At 45.7% G+C, this 22,176-nt stretch overlaps 2 protein-coding genes across 2 annotated transcripts; one reads left to right on the top strand and one right to left on the bottom strand.

Annotated features, from left to right (window-relative positions):
- Positions 1-2,671: 2,671 nt before the first annotated feature.
- LOC119179418 (uncharacterized) lies at positions 2,672-10,959 on the bottom strand. The gene is made up of 3 exons (XM_037430484.2): positions 10,666-10,959; positions 5,474-7,552; positions 2,672-2,862 (listed from the first exon to the last, which is right to left on the bottom strand). Exons 1-3 carry the CDS (start codon positions 10,724-10,726, stop codon positions 2,795-2,797), a joined length of 2,208 nt encoding a protein of 735 aa, XP_037286381.2. The 5' UTR covers positions 10,727-10,959; the 3' UTR covers positions 2,672-2,794.
- Positions 10,960-14,346: 3,387 nt separating this feature from the next.
- Positions 14,347-14,837, top strand: LOC119180030 (small ribonucleoprotein particle protein SmF). The gene has a single exon (XM_037431163.2). The coding sequence runs from the start codon at positions 14,472-14,474 to the stop codon at positions 14,733-14,735; it is 264 nt and encodes an 87-aa protein (XP_037287060.1). The 5' UTR covers positions 14,347-14,471; the 3' UTR covers positions 14,736-14,837.
- The last annotated feature ends 7,339 nt before the right edge of the window (positions 14,838-22,176 follow it).

Raw genomic sequence — 22,176 nt, 5'->3', positions numbered from 1 at the left:
CAAGTACTTATGCTAGAGGGAGGGGGGGGGGTTATAGGTTATGTCGAATATGAATAATTCATTAGTTACTCTGAAAACACACTCATTACGTGTGTGAACGAGGGTTCAAGGGGCCCGATCAGGCTATTGCGTTATATACTCTTGAAGGCGAAGCTTTACCGTTTTGCAAGTTTTTTTTTTCTTCGCGTCAGTTATGGTTTTTTTTTCTCACTAACACCGCCAAATGTGACTCCGGATTTTCTGTGACCTTCGGTTTTTGCACACTTCCATGTTAGAATTTTCTGATTCTAATTCTCACAGTTCCTGGGTCGATGTAGACAGTGTGAAACACTGGCTCATACCCCTGGTTTTTTGGTACGCGGTATGGGCCACACGTGCCCAAGTCAAATGGCTCCGTGACAAACGACGAGCATGCCGCATCATTCGTGTGATCCCCCGTTATCCGAGGTAGTTGTACACCACTGTCCTCCCACGGTAATTTGGTGCATTCAAAATGGAGGAGGCAGCCACGAGGACACAGTGTCGTAGACGCTTAGACAGGTAGACAAATAAATAAAAAACGACCGAAGCACCTTCGATATACGCAAATAACGACTTCGCATACAGGCGAATCAATGCGCCACAGCTTCCCTTTGAGGCGGAACTGCCTGATATTTGTTCTTTTACACGTGTGCGGCGTTCATTTGAGGTCTTGGCGTGTGAGTGAAGCTTCCGAATGCACAGCCTCGCTGGATGAAGAATTCAACTGTCAAAGTTGAAACTTAAGGGTCCGTCAACATCTTTTTCGTGGAAATTCGTCATCGCTGCGATAATTGAAAACAAAATACTTGTTTCAATCTCTGAGTGTTTGTGTGTTGGTTATTCCCGGGATCCTGGATCATCTATCTCTCCAGCCTCTTCATACACTCTAGTTGACGGCCACAGTCGGGAAAACGAAGACATCGCTTTTGTCTGGCGCCTCACCACCATAATGATCGGAAGATCAACAGCGGCATTCGCCCTGTCAACGTGGCAGTGGGTCCTAGATTTCCTCTGCTTGGACAAGATGATGTAAAAAAAAAAAAAAAAAAAAAAGAGAGAGAGAGAGAGAGAGAGAGAGAGAGAGAGAGAGAGGGGTAAGTGGCACTAACGCGCACAAGAGCCTCAACTAATTGTGTTTGTTTAAAAAAAGGCTCACATTCGTTTTCACTGCAAGTTCGTCACCAAGGAACATACAATTTTACCAAAGCTATTTCCAAGCTGTGTTTTACGCGATAAAGATAAAAAAAAAAAACATCATCCCTTACCAGTCCTGCATTTGTTTGGTTGTGAGCCTTCATTAAGTCTGTGTAAATTACTTATTGTGTAGGTTCTGCGAACTCCTACTACGATTCCGTTCTCTCATCGTGACATCACGTTCTTCTTTTCGGGTACCATTTTTCATGGCTGCATGCTCACGCTGAATAAGAATAGCAACATGACAATTCATGCGTTAGATTTCTACAGCCGTCACGACTTTGTTCATAATCATAAGGAAAAATTTGGAAACATGATGCCAATATCTGCAGTCGACATGACGGTGTCATGTACGACATGACACCATGCACATCACAGTCACACATTTTGGTTGGCTACACTCATACCAGAACCTAAGTGATGAATACATACACTGATACAAGCATGTAAATGAAGAATACCTATACTGATTCATTGGGAACTACAGAGCATCTCTTTGTGTTTTTTAACTTACTCTGCTGGAAATGGTGTGCTGCTTTGACAACTTTTATCAAAATAATGCTAAACGTGATCTTTTTGTTATACAGGTGTTGAGCACAGCGGTAAATATTACTAGAGTAATTTAAATCGAACACTTCACTAAGTCCAAAAGTAATCGCGCAAAAGTAGACCACGGGTCAATTGAGTAGCTTAAAATGGCCGTAGGGTCGATTGACACTTCGGTTGGTGTCATTTGACCGACGTATACAGTCACCGGCTCGAGTCATCTGACTCAGTCAAAAGTGGTAGTGTGATCCTTCGCATAAGAGTAAAGTCTTCCTAAGGGGGTTCCGGACACTCTCCTAGACCGCGCCAGACCAAGAGAGTCGCCGTGCCTCTCTAAAGGGAGTCGTATACATGGCCTGTCAGAACTCTCCGAAAAGAGTAACGCATACTCTCTTTTTTTTAGAGTGTAATGAACGGCTTGGTCGAGGGGAGCGGGTCGATCGCAGTCATTTTTTCCCTCTCTCTCTCTACTACTGGACCCGAGAGGTCTTATTGTAAACACAGCCGGCCAATGAATATCCTTTCAGATAAGGAAAGGTATTTCGTAATTACGCCTCTTGATATGTTCTCGGAGAAAGCATTAACAGCCATAAAAAGGATATTAGGATGGTAACACTACAGCCACCGGTAATTAGGCAACGTTCCGTCGACTAAGATAAAACCAATATAACATTGAGAGAATAGCTTTAATGTCAAGCAGCCAAAGTTACTTACTTTAGAACTGTTTCTTTTTTTCAGTGAAAACACATCAGAACCAGAACCGCTCTTGGTTACACGTGACCACACAATACAGTGACGCACGGTATAACGTGCGTATGTGAGCGCCCAGTTGATAAACGTGGCAGGTTTCACTTGCAAGAAGCAGGCACTGCTTCTGCGCTGCAGTCAAAATGAAAAACAGAGATCATCGCGCGGTTTGAGCAGCAGTTTATTGTTGTCATTTCTATCACCGCCTTTATGTCGCTGACATACTGAAAGAAAACCAGGGCACAAATCGCGCTGTGAGGCGAAATCGCGTCTATCTCGGGTTCTTCTACGGGGTAATGTGGAAGTAGTGGGAGGTCATGTGGTTCTTGGCAGCGTTCCTCGTCAGATCCGTGCCTGCAAATGTAACACACACCACGGGAAAATGCTGAATGCCTCAAGTAAGGTCGCGGTAAGTCAACTAACGTTCACTCTAGAGCCGTTAGAGGGACCAATATTAGTGTTTCCATTGTTTAGAAATTGCAAGAAGGTATCTGAATATACAAACAGCACAACTTAAAAAAGTTGCTACAGTATAAATACGGAAGCAAAGATACACAAATAAAAAAGATTCAGTTATATTTAGTCTATTTTTTTCAGTATCTATGCTTTCAGTGTTTTATTCAGTATATTTACTTCCATAGTTACACTATAACTACTTTTAAGTTGTACTGTTCGTATATTCAGTTATGTCCTACCAACTTGCGCAAGTTTCCGCGCTTCATCGCTAAAAGGTCTCACGAGATTTTCGGGTCTGACAATGTGTCGCTAAGTTTCACCAAATTTCAACAATTTTATGATTCATCACACACAAAAAAGCAACGTCGTAAATATCACACTCGAATCAGCTTACATTTTAAGAAAATACTACTTAAACGAACTTCACTGAAAGTGGCTTTCCAGTTGCACGAACTTTTCTTTAAAACATTCTCTGAAACGCTATTGAACTCCGTGCTTTTTAGTTGAACAGAATTAAGTCCACAGTGCATTTCAGTTTCCCAAAGATTTTCTAAGACACCATTTAATGCCTACCAGGTCATGAATATCACATAAAGTACCAACTATCTTGTACCATTCTCACCACGATTTGTTCTACCAACGCCGCGTCAGAACGGTCAATTTCCAAGGCGGTGATTTTACGGGGCCAACGGCGCTTCATTGAACATGACCAAGATTGGGCCCCAATTGGCTTGAACTGAAGTAAAGTGGTGTGCAGAGAGAGCTGGTAGACTCATCATGAGGCTTAGCGTGTGGAAAACTTGACGCGGGTAAGACACAAAATAGGCGCTCATTGAAAACAGAACCTTGATGAAAACGAATCCCCCTTTTTCATCGTTGTGAAGAACGTCAGAACAAATTATCTAAGAGATGACTTCCCAGGATAAAAGACGTCTAAACTCTGTTATCGTTCAACCCAGGATGGACGATAACAGTCTTTCAAAAATATTTGCACGATTGCGCTATGGCGCTTTTGGCGCAGAGAGTGCTGAGCAGTTGTCGGCAGCGTAGTTAGTGAGGGATAAATTGGAGGGAAGCCAAGATTAAAAATGAAGATTGGAACCAGAATCAAACCCGGGCATGCTGCATGGCAGCCGAGTATTCTACCTCATAGCTACACCAGTTTTTTAACGTGCTAACGAAAAAATAATGACGGCATATCACGACAGCGTCTATTGTGGTTGTAACTTGCAGAGTTCGCTATCTCCTTTTATGAATGACCCTTCCTCCTCTCAGATATGTCGAGTTTAGCGTCCCAAAACCACCATATTGACGCGTGTCTACATGTGGACGATAACGATGATGGGGCATTTAGTGGGCACGAGGTAGTGGGCCTCTAGCTTCTCTCGAGGCTGAAGAAGACGATCTTGTGGCTCAGCTGTTGAGGACACGCTGCTTTCGTCGTCCCAAGGTGTATCTGTGTTTTATTCGCGTTGTACCGCGACAATATGATTATGAGATATGCCATATAGTGGAGGGCTCCGGAGTTTAGGACCACTTTGGGCTCTTCAACGTGCATCTAAATCTGAGCCCACGAGCCTACAGCACTTCGCCTCCATCGAAAATGCAGCCACCGCAGTTGGGATTCGACCCCGCGACCTGCGGTTCAGCAGCCGAGTACCTTAGCCGCTAGACAACCGCGGCGGGGCTACTCCCCTGGCTCCGCAGGCTATGGTGAACCGTTGCTCAACCCGGAGGAACAAGCCAAAACGGCTTCTTTTGATATGCACGCCATTGCACAATAGCGTGCAGTTCATTTCGAAAAAAAAATTGACATCTCAGCTCTAGCATATGTACCACCGTTACATCGCACCATAGTCCCTTAGGGCTTCAGTGTACTCGACATGCCTGGTAAGCCCATGATCAGTCCCGTGGCCAGGGGAGATCTAGGAACCTTCCCAAGCCACACCAAATAATTGCTTCCACAAGTAGACACTTTTCCCAATATGGGTGCTTTCGTCATATAGCCAAGGTTATCAGTCAGTGCTCCCCCCCACAACGCACCAAAAAATTTCTAGCTGTGGGCCGGTTCTTGGTATACCTATGACTACTCCAAATGCACAAAGAAATGCGTGAATGTCGCAACGCTTCACTCAATTGAATAAAAAGGAGGTGGTATAGGCCACTGCTCACCTACTGCTTCGCATGACATCGACTCACAGAATGACTGGCGTATGTCGTTTCTGTATACTTATTTATTTTCATCTATCCCAAATTTCGGCTCACTGACAACGCTGATCTTCCACTCGCCAAACCAATGACGCTGACACCAGGATTTCCGCGAAAGGATCTCTTTAATGCCATGTCGTTAAAAATTGCTACGGGCCCATTTAATAGAAAAAAGACAGTTAATGATGTGAGTTTGTGCTAATGATTTTGCCCACATTGCATTGTCTGTATTTAATTTCTCTAACGCAACTTCGAGTTCTGTGATAGTGTATACCGTACAGATTATGTTAATCGTGCTCACCTCCGTAAATGCGAACTCTCGAGTCGGGTGAAAGCTCAAGCTTCGGAACAGCGGGGCCGGGAACTTGCTGGTGCCATCGAGATGGACAGGGAAATCCGGAACATTGTTCTGATGGCCGCTCGAACAATGGTAATAGCTCGGGCTGCGTTGGTGGTTGAGGCAAGTGTACCAGCCATGGCTGCGGTGAAAGGCTGTCTGGGGCCACATGCCGCTGCTGCGATTGTGGCTGGGGTGGCGCATGACGTGAAAAAGTGGGCCATGGATTGTAAGCTGGTCGATGTCCCTTAGAAGGTTGAAAATAAACATTTGGCAAAGATTCTGAAGGTGGCTTCAACCATGTAGTGGACTCGTAATATGCCCCGGACCAACTATTTGATGCACTTGGCCATGACTCGGGATGCAGAGTTGTCGAGGGACTATGCCACGACTCAAAATACGACTTCGTGTCAGGGTTCTGCAAGGGCTCGAGATATGGCTTCGAGCAGGGGATCTGCCATGGTTCGAGATGCGGATGCGACCGAAGGATCAGACATGGCCCATGATACTGCTTTAACCAAGGGCTCCGCCAAGGTCCGGGATCCCGTCTTGACCAGGGATCCTGCCACGGCTCGTGATACGGCTTCGACCAAGAGTCCTGCCACGGCTCAGGATAGGGCTTCGACGTCTGCCATGGCTCGGGATACACCTTCAACCAAGGGACCTGCCGTAGTTCTGGATACGGCTTCGACCAGGAGCCCTGCAATGGCTCGGGATACGGCTTCAACCAGAAGCCCCGCGACGGCTCGGGATCCGGCTTCGACCTGAAGTCCTGCCATTTCACGAAATACGGCTCCGACCAGTAATTCTGCCCCACCTCGGTAAACGGCTTCGACCAGGGGCGCTGCCACTGCTCATAGTTTGCCTTCGACCATGGGCGCTGCCACGGCTCAAAGTTTGGCTTCAACCAGGAGCCCTGCCACGGCTCAGGATTAGGCTTCGACCAAGGGTGCTGCCATCCTTCGACATACGGCTTTGACCAGTGGTTCTGCCCCACCTTGGTATAAGGCTTCGACCAGGGGCGCTGCAATGGCTCGAGGTTTGGTTTCAACCAGGAGCCCTGCCACGACTCAGGATCAGGCTTCGACCAAGGGCGCTGCCACGGCTCCATATACGGCTTCAACCAAGGGTGCTTCCATGGCTCGAGATATGGCTTCAACCAGGAGCCCTGTGCGGGCTCGGGATAAGGCTTCGACCAGCCCTTCCACGGCTCGGGATAGAGCTTTGGCCAGCCGTCCTGCCACGCATCGGGATATGGTTTTGACCAAGAACTCTGCCATGTCTCGGATTGCGGTGTCAACCAAAAACCATGCCCCGACGAGGCATAAGGCTTCGACCAGGGGTCTTGCCATGGCTCGGAATCTGGTTTCGACCAGGGGCCTTGCCATGGCTTAAGATCGTGCTTCGACCAGTGATCCAGCCACATATTGGGATATGGCGTTGGCCAAGAACTCTGCGAATTCTCGCGATGCGGCTTCAACCAAAAACCCTGCCCTGGCCCAGGATACGGCTTCGACCAAGGGTTTTGCGAAGGTTCACGAAAAGGGCTGTACTGCGAAGCTGGCCATAACTCAGGATTAGGCACAGACTGAGGGAAGGACCTTGGCTGCAGCTGTGACCACGGTATGGTCGAGGAATTGAGGCGCTCGTGTGAAAACTGGACCGGGTGGGCGGGAGAAAACCATAAAGATTTCTGTGGAGAATGAAGGGAGGGATTCGCCTTTGTAGTGTTCGGCGACGACGGAGACCATTCACGAGGGTGGTACTCGGGGTACGTGGGATACCACGGCATGAGCCGCGGATCGGTTGATTGTTCCGGCCAAGGGACCAACCACGGTTTTTGTGTATGCTGCATGAATTGCATGGCCATATAGCATGGTGACTCTTGGGCACATGGCACGGCGCATTGCATGCTGTGTGGGTAGAGCCAAGGTACAGGCCACGCAACTGGCCATGGTACAGATCTCAGGTCCGCAGACTTTTCAGTGACGGGAGCACTCGTAGACTCATCCATTAAGGTAGACATGCCGTACGGAGTAGATGCTGCAAATGCATTGAAATATGACGCTTAGAAAAAAGATCTTAGAGTGGTGGTGATTGAAATGGTAAAAATATATATGCCGCTATTAACAAGAACTACCGGATAGCCATAAAACCATGACTACATGTACGTTTTGTAAAAAGCTAATATAAAGAAGTGTTCAAGCGGCAAGAATGGTCGTATCACGAGCTCGTAGATCAAGTGAAGTGTTTTTGCTCGTAACGCGATGCAGTGAGTGCGATAGTTTGAATATGTCCAATGCACTTGTTATTTTTGTGAGTATAGCATTTCTAAAACGTATTTCTCTAAAAAGAAAAGAATCGCTGACATGGTATGAAAGCCATTTGCATGTTAGCCCTATAGCGATGGCTTCTTCTGCTTGCCTCTTTTCATTCTCCATATACTCGGTAAGAGTCTCGGCTTACTAGCAAAGTAAGCGGTTCGAAAGATTGAGCAAGCCATGGATCGCAAATCGCTTCGTGCGCCATTCCCGCACGTCGAGTATCGCAGATCTCGTTATTTCAAGGAAGTGAAAATAAAAGCAGCCCGCTTGTCTATGTCCTTCTCGCATGCCATCGTTGTAGAAGATGGTGTTCGTCATCGAGTGAGACGAGTGTTCTTTTATGAAGATATAAAATAAATGAAGATGTCACCATTGCTTGGTGGCGGTTGCCCCTTTCCGCCAGGTTAGGATGCCATTTTTGTTGTGCATTTTTATTGTATATTGTAATATATTTCTTTTGTACTCCTGTGTGACAGACAACCGGAAATAAAAAAAAGAAAGAAAGCCTACGTAGCTCTCTTGTAGAACTCTCAACAGCCACGCGGAAGGCCAGGGTTGAAATTCATCTGATCCTCACTTTTTTTTCAGTAATTTTTTATGCCTCTTGGTTACGTCCCCAACAAGGACGCCAATAGCGATGGCGACGCCACTGAACGCAGGAAAGGGCGACTAATGGCTTCGCATTAAAAATTTTGCCTTGAAACCACCAACTGCCGCCTTCTTCAACGTCACAACTGATGACCACGTGACGCCTGGTGGAGGTGCTGATTTCTTGATGTTCCGGAAGCCCGCTTGAAGACCGGAACCGGGTCCACAGCGAGAAGAATACACCGAAACTCTCGCGCGACAGCGAGCTATCCGCAGGCTACAATGCTTGCAATGCGCCCTCCAATCCGAGAGGCCAGAAAACCATGTGGTTAGCACAACAGCGGCGACGACCGCCTATATGACACACGCGTGAGGCAGTAACTCAGGCAGCTGCCATCTTTCCGTGGATCATCGACTGAAGACCCAGAAAGCTGGTTGGAGATGTACGACTGAGTCACCACCTTCAACGACTGGGACTCTAGCGAAAAACTGCGTGACGTCTACTGCTACTCAGAAGACGCCTCGAGGATGTGTTTGATGACCGAGAATCTATGCTAAAAACCAGGGACCTCTTTCAGATGACGCTTTTAAGCACGCTCATTAGTGGTATCGACAGAGTACGGGCCCGAGCTATACTGAAGACTTGTGCCGAGATTCCATGCTAAAAACCTGGGTTCTCTTTCAGATGACGTTCCTATTCACCAGTGGAATCTACAGGGTACGGGCCCGAGCTATACTGAAGACTTGTGTGCACTGCCCATGGAAACATTGGGAACAGTGGCTGCGTCTCGCTCCCTGCTTGAAACATGTATTATCAAGCCTTGCTGATTTCGTTGGTCTTTTTTTTTACACCTGCTGTAACATGACCGTTGTGGGAGCTGCAATTTCATTTGTTAGAGCCTGCGTCGTGTTCCTTGCGTTTCTTCGTGAAGCGTGCCCTGTTTTTGCCTTATACGACCTTAAAATTAATAAAATACTTTACGCAGCCGCAGACAGAAAAGAGCGCCGACTTTCAACTATTTGTTTCTTCAGAACAAAAGCCTACACATATATGCATACAAAAATCATGCGCCGGACTTGTGTGCGTACCCCCTATACAGCCTCTGTGAATGCTTTTGCGCAATACGAAACACTTTCGATTTAAATTGAGTAGCCGGAAAGATCTTAGTGTGCTTAAATTGGACCGTCAGTAATGCGACGGGCCTATATGATAATGGCCTGATCTGCTTGTATCAGATCGTTATAACATTTGCCTGGTATCTTCAGCGTCCCTATTTTAAGCCGAAATTGGTCAATGTTCGGCAAACTGCAGCCGTTTAACCAACGGATAAACGGTTGCGGAGCAAACGCGCGGACGTGCGTGTTGTGCTTAAACGCCCGTTAATCAAGGGACTAACGGGGAGGGTAATTGCGCGCCGATCGCGCCTGCTGTTGCGCTGCACTGCGCGGTCCTGTCGGCTACGGCACGAAAGCGCGTTAAATCGGCTGTACGCCTGAGTGAAAGCGAAGCGCTAGCAAAGAAAAAAATAAAAAAATGTGCCGCGAAAGCTCGAAACACCAAGTACAAGCAGATACCAAGAGGACGTCGTAAGCACAGGTCAAATTCGTTAAACAATGCCAACTTGCTCTAACACTCGTTTTTAGCAGTCACCTTTCCTTCGCGTGCTTCGCATAACGCCGATCTCCAAGAGGCGTGATCTGCCTTTTTTTTTTTCTTTTCGTAAGGCGCATTGCGAGAGCGTGTTCTGTTAGCTCTACATGTTAGGCAGTGATACAGTAGATCCAGCGTGCTTGCTTGTTGTTTCGAACCAATACAACCGCAAATATTCACCGATCATCCTAGCAACTCTTGTGAATGCTAACTCCTCGATCTTCTATCGTAAGAAGCATTATAAAAGGGCCACGTCGTTTCTTTTTTAAAAGGGGCACAGGCGCTCAAGATAATAATAGCCGTGCTTTCTTTAACCCCAAGTCTTGACAAGTATTTGAAGTGAAATCTGGAACAGCGCATGGGACAGGGGAAGCGAAAATGCGGGAAAATGCTGAAGCACTTCCGCACTTCATCCATCCTATCCGTAAGTTTGTCTTTCCTTGTACTAATACTTTACTCAGTTATAACGAGTGTCATATTTTTAGAGGGAGGGGGGGGGGCATTACTACATCAATTAGATAACTCTGTTTGTCGTCACACTGTAGCTTAGAAACGTGTCGAAAAGTTTACGGAAAGGAATCATTATCACTGACCTTGGCAGAAGCCCTTGTGAACAACAGAAGCCAACAGGGCGACCGCCACGAACACATCCATGATTTACGCCGCACCGCCGGAAGCTTGAGCCGCACAAAACGCCCTCTGCGTGCACCTCACTCAGTCATATCATATCTCCATGCTAGGGGGTCTCAATCACACACAAACATTCTCTTTGCTTCGGTGGCTGTACCGGCTGTACGGTGCCTTGCGCTTCATCTGACGCAACGAGCGAATATTGCTTTAGCGCCACCTTCCTGCCGATGCTGGTAGGCCGGTGCTGTAACACGGCATGTGAGATGTTCGAGATAGAATGGCGCGTAACCCGTCTATTTCCCGATGCCACGGCACATGCGCCAACGCCTAAGCGGAAAAGTCGTGAAAGGTCTTTTAATCTTGGAAGCGTTTGTTCTGGCGACACCGGTTCACACGGACTATACTGGCCCCAAACAAAATACTTACAGAACAGCAGAGGGCCACACGGAAAAAACCCCGCCGCGGTGGTCTAGTGGCTAAGGTACTCGGCTGCTGACCCACAGGTCGCGGGTTCGAATCCCGGCTGCATTTCCGATGGAGGCGGAATTGTTGTAGGCCCGTGTGCTCAGATTTGGGTGCACGTTACAGAACCCCGGGTGGTCGAAATTTCCGGAGCCCTCCACTATGGCGTCTCTCACAATCATATGGTGGTTTTGGGACGTTAAACCCCACATATCAATCAATCAATCAATCACACGGAAAGAAAAAAAAAGCGAATTAACGAGCCCGTTCTTAGAGACCAGCTTGCTTAGACCAGAGTACATTCCCTTTCATCCTAACTCCTAATTCATTTCATACATGAGGGGCTATTGGAATCTGCGTGCGAGACCAGACATGGTGGTCTAGTGGTTGTGATGGTCGACTGCTGGCCCGCAAGTCGAGAGATCAAATTTCGGCCGCGGCAGCCACTAATCCATTTGTGGCAAAAATGCTTGAGTCACGTGTACATTGGGTGAAATCGTAAGCTATCTTTGCCACACGACTGAATTAAATGGACCAGGAAACGGTTTCGACGATTTTTACAAACACATTGGGCCGGTAGACCAAGTCCAAAGGGTGATTCAGAGACCGATTTGAGCTCCCCGTGTAAACTGTGTAATTTATTAAAACGCTTTGAAGTTGCGAATCACTCCCTGCGCTGCAGATCGCCGCGACTCGGCCAAACGCGTTTTCAACCGCCCATACATGAAGCGACACGCTCTGCCTCACTGACGTCATCGTTTCCAGCTGATCTGATTGGCTGTGAAACGCACAACGCAGACTGCCAGTATCGGATCGTCGGTGAGATTTACGTGTATGCCACGGAGGAAGGAAAAAGGTAAGGAGAGGGCATGCCCAGCCGGCGCAGGGCGTAAAAAATGTGGCGGAAATGACATCATGGCGGCCATAATCAGTAGGCACAATGGCGGCGTTGTTATGGTTACGTGTTGCGCAGTGAAGCTGGTCTAGCGGTGAGCGGCCGCGGCTGGCGGCGGAATGTGTGCCTCCCCAGGTCTCGTGCTGAGCCGTGGCGGACTATATCTGTGCTCTGCGCCGCGTTATTGGTTACGCAGTGTTCGTCTGGCTGCTACATTACTCTTAGCAACATTTACAAATCTCTTTGTCCATCACGGGGTATCAACTGTGCGTAGAACAAGTGCATATACATGTGTCGTGCGGTGGATGAAGCAGTTAGTGTTCAGCGAAATGGCGTTGGGCACCATGACGAAGCTGAATGACGACGAACGCCTTGCAGGTCAGTGACGGTTGAGCAGTGCTCCTGCTTGTGACAACGGACGACGCTGTTGAGCCCAGCAAGACGCCGTGAGGACCATGTGCACATACGTAGTTTCGTGTTGTGTGTGTGTACAGTAACAACTTGCATGTGCGTATTAAAACGCCTTTTCTGTTCCGCTTGGTACACTCTCCACCAGCATTGCATGTAATCTCAACGTAACAGCAACCACGTTCAACTGTCACTAGCACCGTGCTCAAAGTCACCACGGTCGCAGAATGCTGACGCAGGTGAGTTTCACGCGGAACACGGACACAGTGGCAGGACGCTGCGTCAGTCGCGTGGCGGAATGCAACCGTAGAAGGCGCACGACCGATCGTGTTGTCTGTACAGTTGCTGAATTAATGACGTGAAAGCACTCGCCGTTGTCAGTGCATCTAGCGCGCGTTCTTTCGTAGTTGCTTCGTTGTCGGCGAGCTGTTACTCCCTGTTATTACTCGGACGAAGCGATTTCGCTGAAGGTGTCCCGCTGGCTCCGAGTGATGAGCCCAGTTCCATTAGTTTCGGATCGTCACGACACACGCGCTGCGCAGCCCACGTGCTTTCCGAGCCGGAGAGGGAGTCGCGCCTTCTGCTTCGCATTCATATGTAAACAAGAGAGGAGAATTTGCCTACTCAATATGGCCGACTTCCGGCTTCATCGCGGCTTCACAACGAGTGACGTCAGGGCCTCTCCTTACCTTTTCCTTCCTCCGTGCGTGTATGCGGTCTCACGCCACATCGTGACGCAGGCGCCATGAAGGCGGAGCTTAGTCCCGAGCGCTCGAAGGAAGAGTTGAAGGCAGTTGAGGGTGAAAAGCGAAGCGGAGGAGAAGGGCACTTTTTTAGTACTCGTAGGTCCATTAATATAATGGGTGTTTCGATTGAACTCTGGTGCCAATGATTCGCTCCAGTAATGGTCTAATAAAAAAAAAATGGAATGTGAAAAAACCTTTTCAGGGACCCTCTAAGGAAAAAAGAGGACAAGTGTATGTCCGCGAAGCAATTTCTTGTAACTTCGTTCCATAATATGATGCTGAAAGACAAAAATGTGGCCGCTGCGCTCAATAGTTAAAGCTTTGGCCGACTGTACACTGTATGTAAATAGAAAAAAAAAAAACCTCCAGGTGGTCGAAATTTCTGAAGTCCTCTGCTACGGCTTCTCTAGTAATAATACGGTGTTATTGGGACGTGTGTAAAAAAGGGCAGTCTCGGCGAAATCATGTTTTATCAGAACAGCGGTGTCACATATCAGAGAGCTTACTCGATGGCGTGCTGTTTCTGAAATTATGCCTGCTCCCATGACGCGTAACATTCGGCCTCATATATTAGAATGATCTATACAATCATGCGAAAAATGTAGTTTTATCGGCAACGTTTTATCAATAAACTGCTATTTTTTATTATCGCTTAAATTTTCAAGTTTGAGTGTGCACGTAAAAACCGTTACAAAACTTTGCGGAACTTTTTTTTTTTTTTCCGGAATGGAAACGGCATTCTGGAACGGAACCTTTCTTGGAGGAACGAAACTGAAAACAAAATGAAAGAGAAAGTACTGTTCTTATACCTTACTGTGAACTTTTTTTGAAAACCTGGAACTGAGTTGAACGAAGTGTTTTTCGATTGACACCAAAATTTTTGTGAACAAACTTTGTAAATCGCGCCATTGTAAGTAAGTCTTTATTGAAAAAGCTAGATGGCAGCACGAACTCAATAAGTTTACAACACTAGCAATGTTAACATAAAACAAAACTTAAAAAAAGTTTGTTCTTCTAACACAAATAAATTATTCTTGCACTATCAAAACGTAAAAAATAATTTAGTATTTTATTTGCAAAATTTTTGAAGCTTGTTTAGTCGTCGACGGCGTTTCAAAGTAAAGCCAGGGTAAAGCCAAAGGTCGAGCCAGCCACAGCTAGCATCTACCCGGCATTTCGTTCGACGTGCGTTGTGCCGGCGTTCTTTGTGCGTGTGCACTACGTTGTCAAGTTGCTTGTCGGATAACTCGCCTGTGCGATGGCATCGTTGCCGCTCAATCCGAAGCCGTTCCTGAACAGCCTGACCGGCAAGCCCGTCATGGTGAAGCTCAAGTGGGGCATGGAGTACAAGGGCTACCTGGTCTCCGTGGACGGCTACATGAACCTGCAGCTGGCCAACACCGAGGAGTACATCGACGGCAACTGCACCGGCAACCTGGGCGAGGTGCTGATCAGGTGCAACAACGTCCTCTACGTCAGGGGCGTCGAGGAAGAAGAGGAAGACGGGGAGATGAAGGACTGAGTGTTGGCCACATAACCACCGAAGATGGCCTCCATCATGTACAGCCCGCGTTCATTCTGTTCACTCATTATGTTCCCATAAATGTTTTCATTATATTCCTTATTTGTTGAGTCTTGTGTGCTTCACTACGCGCTTAATTACACACGTCGTTTAACTGAGTAATACGCGTCGGTAGGCCCGAACGTTTTCCAGCCTAACGAGGGTGGAACGGCGTACTCGTGCGCAAAGCTTGCGGGCGTAGCGTTAGCGTTCTGCACTGTACGGGAGCCCTTAAAAGAGCGTATGGCGCAACGCTAATGCCAAGCTAGTCAAGCTTAGCGTTGCGCTGTTTTAGGGTGCGTGTGGTTTACTTTACGCTAAGCCCCAATTACGATCTGTGTCGTGTCGTGTGCGAGTCTTTTCAGCATCGACCGTTACCCGTGAGAGTATTCACTGGGAATTGATGCGGTGTCTTAGCGCATCTTGCGTTAAGCGATGTGCGTAAGCACTCTGCTGAAACAATTTTTATCGTGTTGGTTCGGAGTGTCTAGAGAGAAAATAGCCAGGTAAAATGATTACCTTTTGTAACGTATCTGCCCGAGTGACTACGGTAACGCGCTTTGAGTTTAAGGCAATGATATTCATCACAGTGTTCATGCTCAATTTGCATGGGGCCATTTTTGCAGCAGCTGTATGATGCAATACTGATTGTTGGCCTAGTTGTTACTTGCTTATTGACATGCTTTGGCTGCAAATAACACACACACAAAGTTAAGAAGCACGAGCCGCTTGTGCTTGTCGTTGAGTGTTTCTTTACTTTGTGCGTGTGTTATTTGCAGCCAAAGCATGTCATTAAGCTGTATGATATGGCAATAATTGTGCAACACACTCATCGTGCTTGTGAAGCAGCTGCTCCAAGGCCTGAAAGATGCAGAACATGTGAAAATGAGGAAACCTAGACAGTTGATGCTTTTTTGCCATGTTCTGTTGCACTCTGCTATTGAGCACGCTTTAACAATTACGGGGGCCAGCCAGTATAATTGCTTAATTAATGTGAAAAAGTCAGTGTAAGAGGGAGACTTCAAGAGATGAGAAATTATCAAGCAGTCAATGTTTCGACAAGTGGGCTTCTCTTCATCTGGGCACCGACTGATAAAGACGGGACCTTTTGTCAAGGTATTGACTCCATCGACATGAGCTGCTTAAAAATTTCTCACCAGTTGATGTAATGTGGCAAGGCAAATGAACGTGATATTATACAAAAGAGTCTAGAAGGACATGTTGGGCCAGACCGTTCATGTTCAACGGAAAACCACAGTTGTCGCTATTTTGCGCAAAGAAATATGAGGGAAGGATAAAGGGGTACTCTCGAAGAAATGTAACCCCTTGACCGTTCTCTCGTTATTTCTTTGCACGAAATATCTACACCTGTAGCTTCTAGTTGAACATGAACCGACTAGCGCAACAACTTGTGCTTCTAGTTAACATTTCTTCTACAGTGGGCCCGTATTCGAACCTTGACAATCCAGGTTTGAGTGTAAACTCGTGTGTAAACCTCATAGTTGCTGCACGCCCCTTTACCCTTCTCTCATTATTTATTTGCATGAAACAACCACAACTAATTGATGACAAAGGAGGACAGGATTGTTGCTTACACACATTTTTCATCCATTAAACCTTCAGTTGATAGTCATACACTTGTTCTGCGGCCTTCTTAGCTCTGTCTTGCATTAATTTCATGGACGTTTCTCATATCATGACTTACCAAATGTCTGTTCCAAGTTGAGGCAAATAATTTTTAGATTAAACACTTTGAAAGGCCCAATGTGATAGCAGCTATGGCCTAGTGTAGCTAAAATTGAGGACACAGACTTGGTTCCCAGCCATGGCAGCTGCATTTTGATGAGAGCAAAATGCATAAACAGCCATGTTTTTGAACTAACGTAATGCTGCAGGACTCGGAAGTGATCAAAAATAATTCTGTCGTCCCCCATTATAACCATAGCTCGGCAGAAATGGTGGAGCTTACTCCGACTCACTGATGAATGAGATTTTGTGCTGAGGTAGCCTTGCCGCCTGTCTGGTCTAATACTAATTTAATCTCCTGGCAGCTCAACCCCCCTCTTAGAAGGGCCTGTTTTTGTCCGAGAAATGGTGGTAACCCTATGCTTAGGGCTCTCTCGGATTCCGACTCGCCAAAATTTTTCTGAGCCGTACTCACACTCGCGTCAATCTTCTTCAACCAGTCTGACTTGGACTCAAGCTCACCAAAATATTACTTATCTGGACTCACTCAGACTCGCGGCTTGATCTGCGTCTGAGTTAGTTCGCAGACCTATGTCTATGACCTCCTTCATCTTGTTGTTGTGTCGAGACCTCCACTGAAGGAAGCAGAACATATGGGACAAGCTGGCTGGTGCGCAGTTGTGTTGCTCTGTAATATTGACTATTTGAATCTATAACTGTGTAGAATATATGCACGCATCCTGCTCATCCTTCCAAGATCCCCGTAACCATATTGTCAATATAACACAGCGAAGACTACGACAATTTAGACATCGTTCCAAATTTAGGAAACGCATAAAGAGCAGTGGCATAGCCAGGGGGTGGCACACCGAGCCTTTGCCTTGTACCCCCTCCAAGATTTTTTTCCCCATAGCATACAAAGTGATGAAGGACCCATTTCGTGGGCGTGTCCATCAGAAATCGAGGTGCCCTTTCTGAGAAAAGTTCTGGCTATGTGCCTGACAAAGAGGCAGCCGTACTTAGTGGGGGCTTGATAAAGACCAATCTTGCACTGTTCAACTACACTGTCGTCCTTTATGAAAGGGAACATGCGAATGCGTGGCCTGCGCTCTGCGGCGGCTGCCTACAGCACCATCAAACGACAGCAAAAGAAAACACGTTAGTTTTCAGTATGATCTGTTGCCAAAAAAATAATGCGTCATGGCGGGTAGACAAGCGCTGCTAGATTGCACTCCCTCTCGGCTCACGGCCAGCGTAGTCCACTGACAACATATCCAATATCAAACGTTGTGCGCGACCACGCCGCAAGCTGCAGTAATCGCCCGATATCGCTCACCACGGGCGAAGGGAGGTAACATAATCGAGCAGCGCTTGTCTACCGACCACGACCTGTTATCTTGCTTGGCAATAGATGACGCCAAAAGCGAACGTGCTTTCTTCACTTGTCGGTTGAAGGGGCTGTAGGAAGCCGCCGCAGAGCGCCGGCCACGCGTTCGCTTGTTCCCTTTCATAAAGGGCGACAGTGTACATCTGTGTTTTATGCCTTGTGTTTTGACATTGTGTTCATGGTGGACGAGTCGGAGCTGGCGACTATCTTTGCAATACTGTGGTTTTGGTACATATAACCAGAGTTACAGTTTAATAATTGGCCGTTCAATGTGTATAAACTGGGATATGATTATGAGAGACCTGGTAGTGGAGGGCGCTGGAAATTTCGACCACCTGGGGCTCCTTATTGTTCACCTCAATCCCTCAAGCATTCTCATCTCCTTCGGAAACGTGTCTGCCACAGCTGGGATTCGAGCCCGTGCGCTTTGGGTTAGCAGTCGACCACCATAACCACTAGATCACCCTGGCAGGTGCAGAGTTACAGTGCACTCTAACCACTAGATTACCCTGACCCGCTGGTTGCGGGATCGAATCCCGGCTGCAGCGGCTGCATTTTCCATGGAGGCGAAAAGGCTGTAGGCCCGTGTGCTCGGATTTGAGCGCACGTTAAAGAACCCCAGGTGGTCGAAATTTCCGGAGTCCTCCACTACGGTGTCTTTCATAATCAAAGGGTAGATTTGGAACATTAAACCCCCACATATCAGTCAATCGAATCAACCATGGCTGGTGCAGAGTTAGAGTTTGTAGCAGTGATGGAGAATTAAGATAGAAGTTAGGAGAATCGAGGGTCGTGAATTTGAGTTAATCAAGTCACATGAGACCTCAAATGAAGTTGAGGATTTGTGTGGCTGTAAATCTCAACTGCAAATTAATTATTTTGGAGGAAACCATATAAATCAAGGAAGATGAAGTGACTGGATTATCTTGCAGTGCATAATTGCAAGAAATTGAGATCACATGAGAATAGGTATAGTAGGCCACTATATCAGTGATAGAACATGAAAACATCGGAGCTTACTATCAAATTTAGCTCTTTTTCTTGCTGCAGAAAAAAGTTACTTTTGGCATGTTCATGTTTTAATATTATTTTTAGACTTGCTAAGTGCGACAAGTATTCATACTTTATGAGACTTCCCAATCATCGAAAAATTGGGGGACCCTTGATCTTCACCTTTAGTAGCTGAATGTGATAGCAATATCCTGTTCATAGCGTGTACTTCAAACACTTAGTACTTGAAATCTTTTCATGGGCTTGATAAGGGGAGAGGTAGAGCTGTGCCTTATTTTCAGAGCATTGTTTGTGGCAATTGCCATCACCATAATTCCGTGTAATGGTAGAAGCGACGTGAAAGTTAATGGAATAGAAACATATCGTAACCAAAGATATTCTTGAAACATGCACACATATATTATGCTGGAGTAATGAGCAATAGTTTACTAAAAAAAAAGTGCCACAATTTCACTTCTTATATATTATGCCTTACTTGAAGATTATGACACCTCTTGCTGCTTATGTATGGTATGACGTACCATTAGATTAAACACGATGCAACATGCGAGGCATGACTGGGACTTGAGAAAAAGGTGGAGTTCACTTTGACATTGAGTAAATGCGCATAGCTGATTTTTATTGTAGGCTCTCACTGAAAATAGAGAATGCACTGACTACCGAGCAGCTGCCATCACTACACCGGGGCAAAAAAGTAAAAAAAAAAGCTAGAACAGCTATGCTGCCAGACACGCTTTTTTATCAACCAAGATGTAGGAATGCTTTTCAAAGAAAGTAGGTGGAATGCACCCGTTCCTGGTTTGAGAAAACCCTCCACACTTCTTTTTTTATGGTGTCAGTGCTATATCTGTAAGGCAGCCAATGTGAATGACAATTGTACCTCCTGTCATATGGAATGAAAAGTTTGTGCACCTAAAACAGACTCACTGGCACACCCAGGTGTTGGAGGGAGGGATCTATTTCACTTACTATTTCTCGCAAAGTTATGGAACACGTAATTTTCACCCATATTGTGAAATATTTGGAATCATGCAACTTCCTTCACAAATCTCAGCACAGTTTTCCTAAATTCTATTCGTGCAAAACTAAACTAATTATATTTGCTGATCATTTGTATGTTACTTTGGGCAGAGCCATGGTGACTGACTCCAGGTTCTTAGATTTTGCAAAAACATTTGACAAGGTTAACCACTAGCTCCTTCTACTGAAATTAAAATCCCCAGGCATTGACCATTTGTTGTTTTGCTTGATTAAAGAATTCCTTTCTAAACACACGCAGTTTGTTTCCGCTAATGATTCTGACTTTTCTAAAATACTTGAGTTCCGGTGCGCCACAGGGTTCGGTTCAGGGCCCACTACTATTTTTAGTTCATATTAATAATTTGGCTAATAATATCACTTTTTATATTTGCCTTCTTGCAGATAACTGCATTATTTTCTGCAAAAATAACGACAGTGATTCCGGAGGCCTTCGAAATGACCTCAGTAACATTCTGCATTGGTGTAACTTCTGGAAAACGCAACTTAAAGCTTCTCAATGTAAAGCTAAGTTCCCCATAACCACTCACATTCACCTAACTAGTCGTACTCCTTGAATGATATCCAGCTTGAATACATTAGGTTTTATAACTACTTTGGTATCAATATTATTAACGCTATCGTGGTCAAATCATATAGACTATGTAGTGTCGATGTTTAGTCACACACTAGGAAACTTTCCTCTCACACCATCATTACATAAACAGCTATTTATCATTTATATTCATCCTGTGTTAGAATATGCCTCATTAATATGGGAACCTGGCCAAATAACATAAATAAACAAAATAAAGGTTGTTCAACATTGGTCGGCACATTAAATCTTATCAAATTATTATTGACCATCCGGTGTGTCTGCCATGAAAGTCGCCCTTAATTTAACCTTACGCCACTTGCAAAGCACAGGAAGCTGGCACGCCGCTGTATTTTTCATAAAATTTGCTTTCAAAATCAAATTTCAAAATCGCATTCAATACAGCCTGCATTTTTTATATCATCTCGTTTAGATCACAACAACAAAGTACTCATTCCTTGTTGTAACACATTAATATATTGTGATTCTTTTCTTTCGAAAACATGCCACGACTGGAATCACCTGTCAGCTGCCCTCGTCAATATCATACTAACTCTGACACATTCCGAAAGGTATTAAATACGGCACTTTGATTTCATTTCATGATTGCGTGAAGTAGAAACTTATCCTTTTTATGCTTCTGGTTTTCTGCGTATGAACTGCGCTTTTCTGTAAGGTATGCCTTCGTGTATTTTTATTTTCCTTATTTCCTGTATTAACTACATTTCAAATGTATGTTATGATGCTATCTTCCATTACTGCTTATTAATATAATTATTTATTTATTAATGTAACTATTAATTCAATAAATGATGTTATCTTCTATTATTTTTTTGGCTTTCCTCTCCATAGTGCTGTAAAGCCTTGAGGGCAGAATAAATAGGTAAGTAAATGGCCACACATCCTACGAGTTGCTCCAGTGAATTCCCTGAAAGATCTCACTTGAAGCAAAGTTGGAGGTTTAGCCAATTAGCAATAAAGCTACGATCAAGGGGCCAAACGACAAAGAGAAACATGCCTCAGCACAATTTCTATTGAAGGGGTTTACATGATGGCAACACGCATAGGTGCATTTAGTAAAACGACAGCATACGTTACTGAGTAAAATGAATAAACGTTGCACCATTAGATTAATACTATATGTGTGGCACACAGCAAAACAACATCTAAAGAAATGGAGAAGAAACACATTTCTGTGCATTAATACGTCATTTTTTGGAAACAACGACATGCTAACCACTGGTTCTGATTTCTACTGTGTAAGAATAGCAGTGACTCCATAATTTGTACACTTGAATGTACTCACTTTAAGCATGAGCAATCAGTCATCTGTTCAATGGTGCCGTGCCTTTATTTGAAACCAACATTTGGTGTCGACTCGGGTTTCCATATTTCAGTGTGAAACGCTAGATCCTGGCAGACTTCTAGAAGCCTTTAACAACAAGGCTTATTGACTGGCTGATGCAGTCAATGCGGGGAGCAATTTCTTTCGTACAGTCAGCTTGATTTGTTGCAGCCGATACCTGTGGCACAGCAGTCTGTTGGAGACACCTTATACTTTAGCAAGGTTACCAAGGGACGGCAAACACAGTTCAGGCAGGTAGAGAGTTAGATTGAGCGACAAAATTAAGGGGCTCGTGCCAGATTCATGATGTCAGTGGCACGACGTCGGGAGACTCGAGCCATCAAGAGGTTTCACTTTTCAG

The sequence above is a fragment of the Rhipicephalus microplus genome, chromosome 7 (genome assembly GCF_043290135.1).
Source record: "Rhipicephalus microplus isolate Deutch F79 chromosome 7, USDA_Rmic, whole genome shotgun sequence".
In the NCBI taxonomy this organism is placed as follows: Eukaryota; Metazoa; Arthropoda; class Arachnida; order Ixodida; family Ixodidae; genus Rhipicephalus; species Rhipicephalus microplus.
The sequence above is the reverse complement of the archived record's forward strand: the minus strand, read 5'-3'. Positions and strand labels throughout refer to the sequence as shown.

Bases quoted from the DNA above. Each gene is read 5' to 3' on its own strand.
- LOC119179418 (XM_037430484.2), bottom strand. From the start codon at position 10,726: ATGGATGTGTTCGTGGCGGTCGCCCTGTTGGCTTCTGTTGTTCACAAG. The intron at 7,553-10,665 runs GTCAGTGATAAT...ATGCATTTGCAG, and splicing joins TCACAAGGGCTTCTGCCAAG to CATCTACTCCGTACGGCATG. The intron at 2,863-5,473 runs GTGAGCACGATT...TTACATTTGCAG, and splicing joins GAGAGTTCGCATTTACGGAG to GCACGGATCTGACGAGGAAC.
- LOC119180030 (XM_037431163.2), top strand. From the start codon at position 14,472: ATGGCATCGTTGCCGCTCAATCCGAAGCCGTTCCTGAACAGCCTGACC.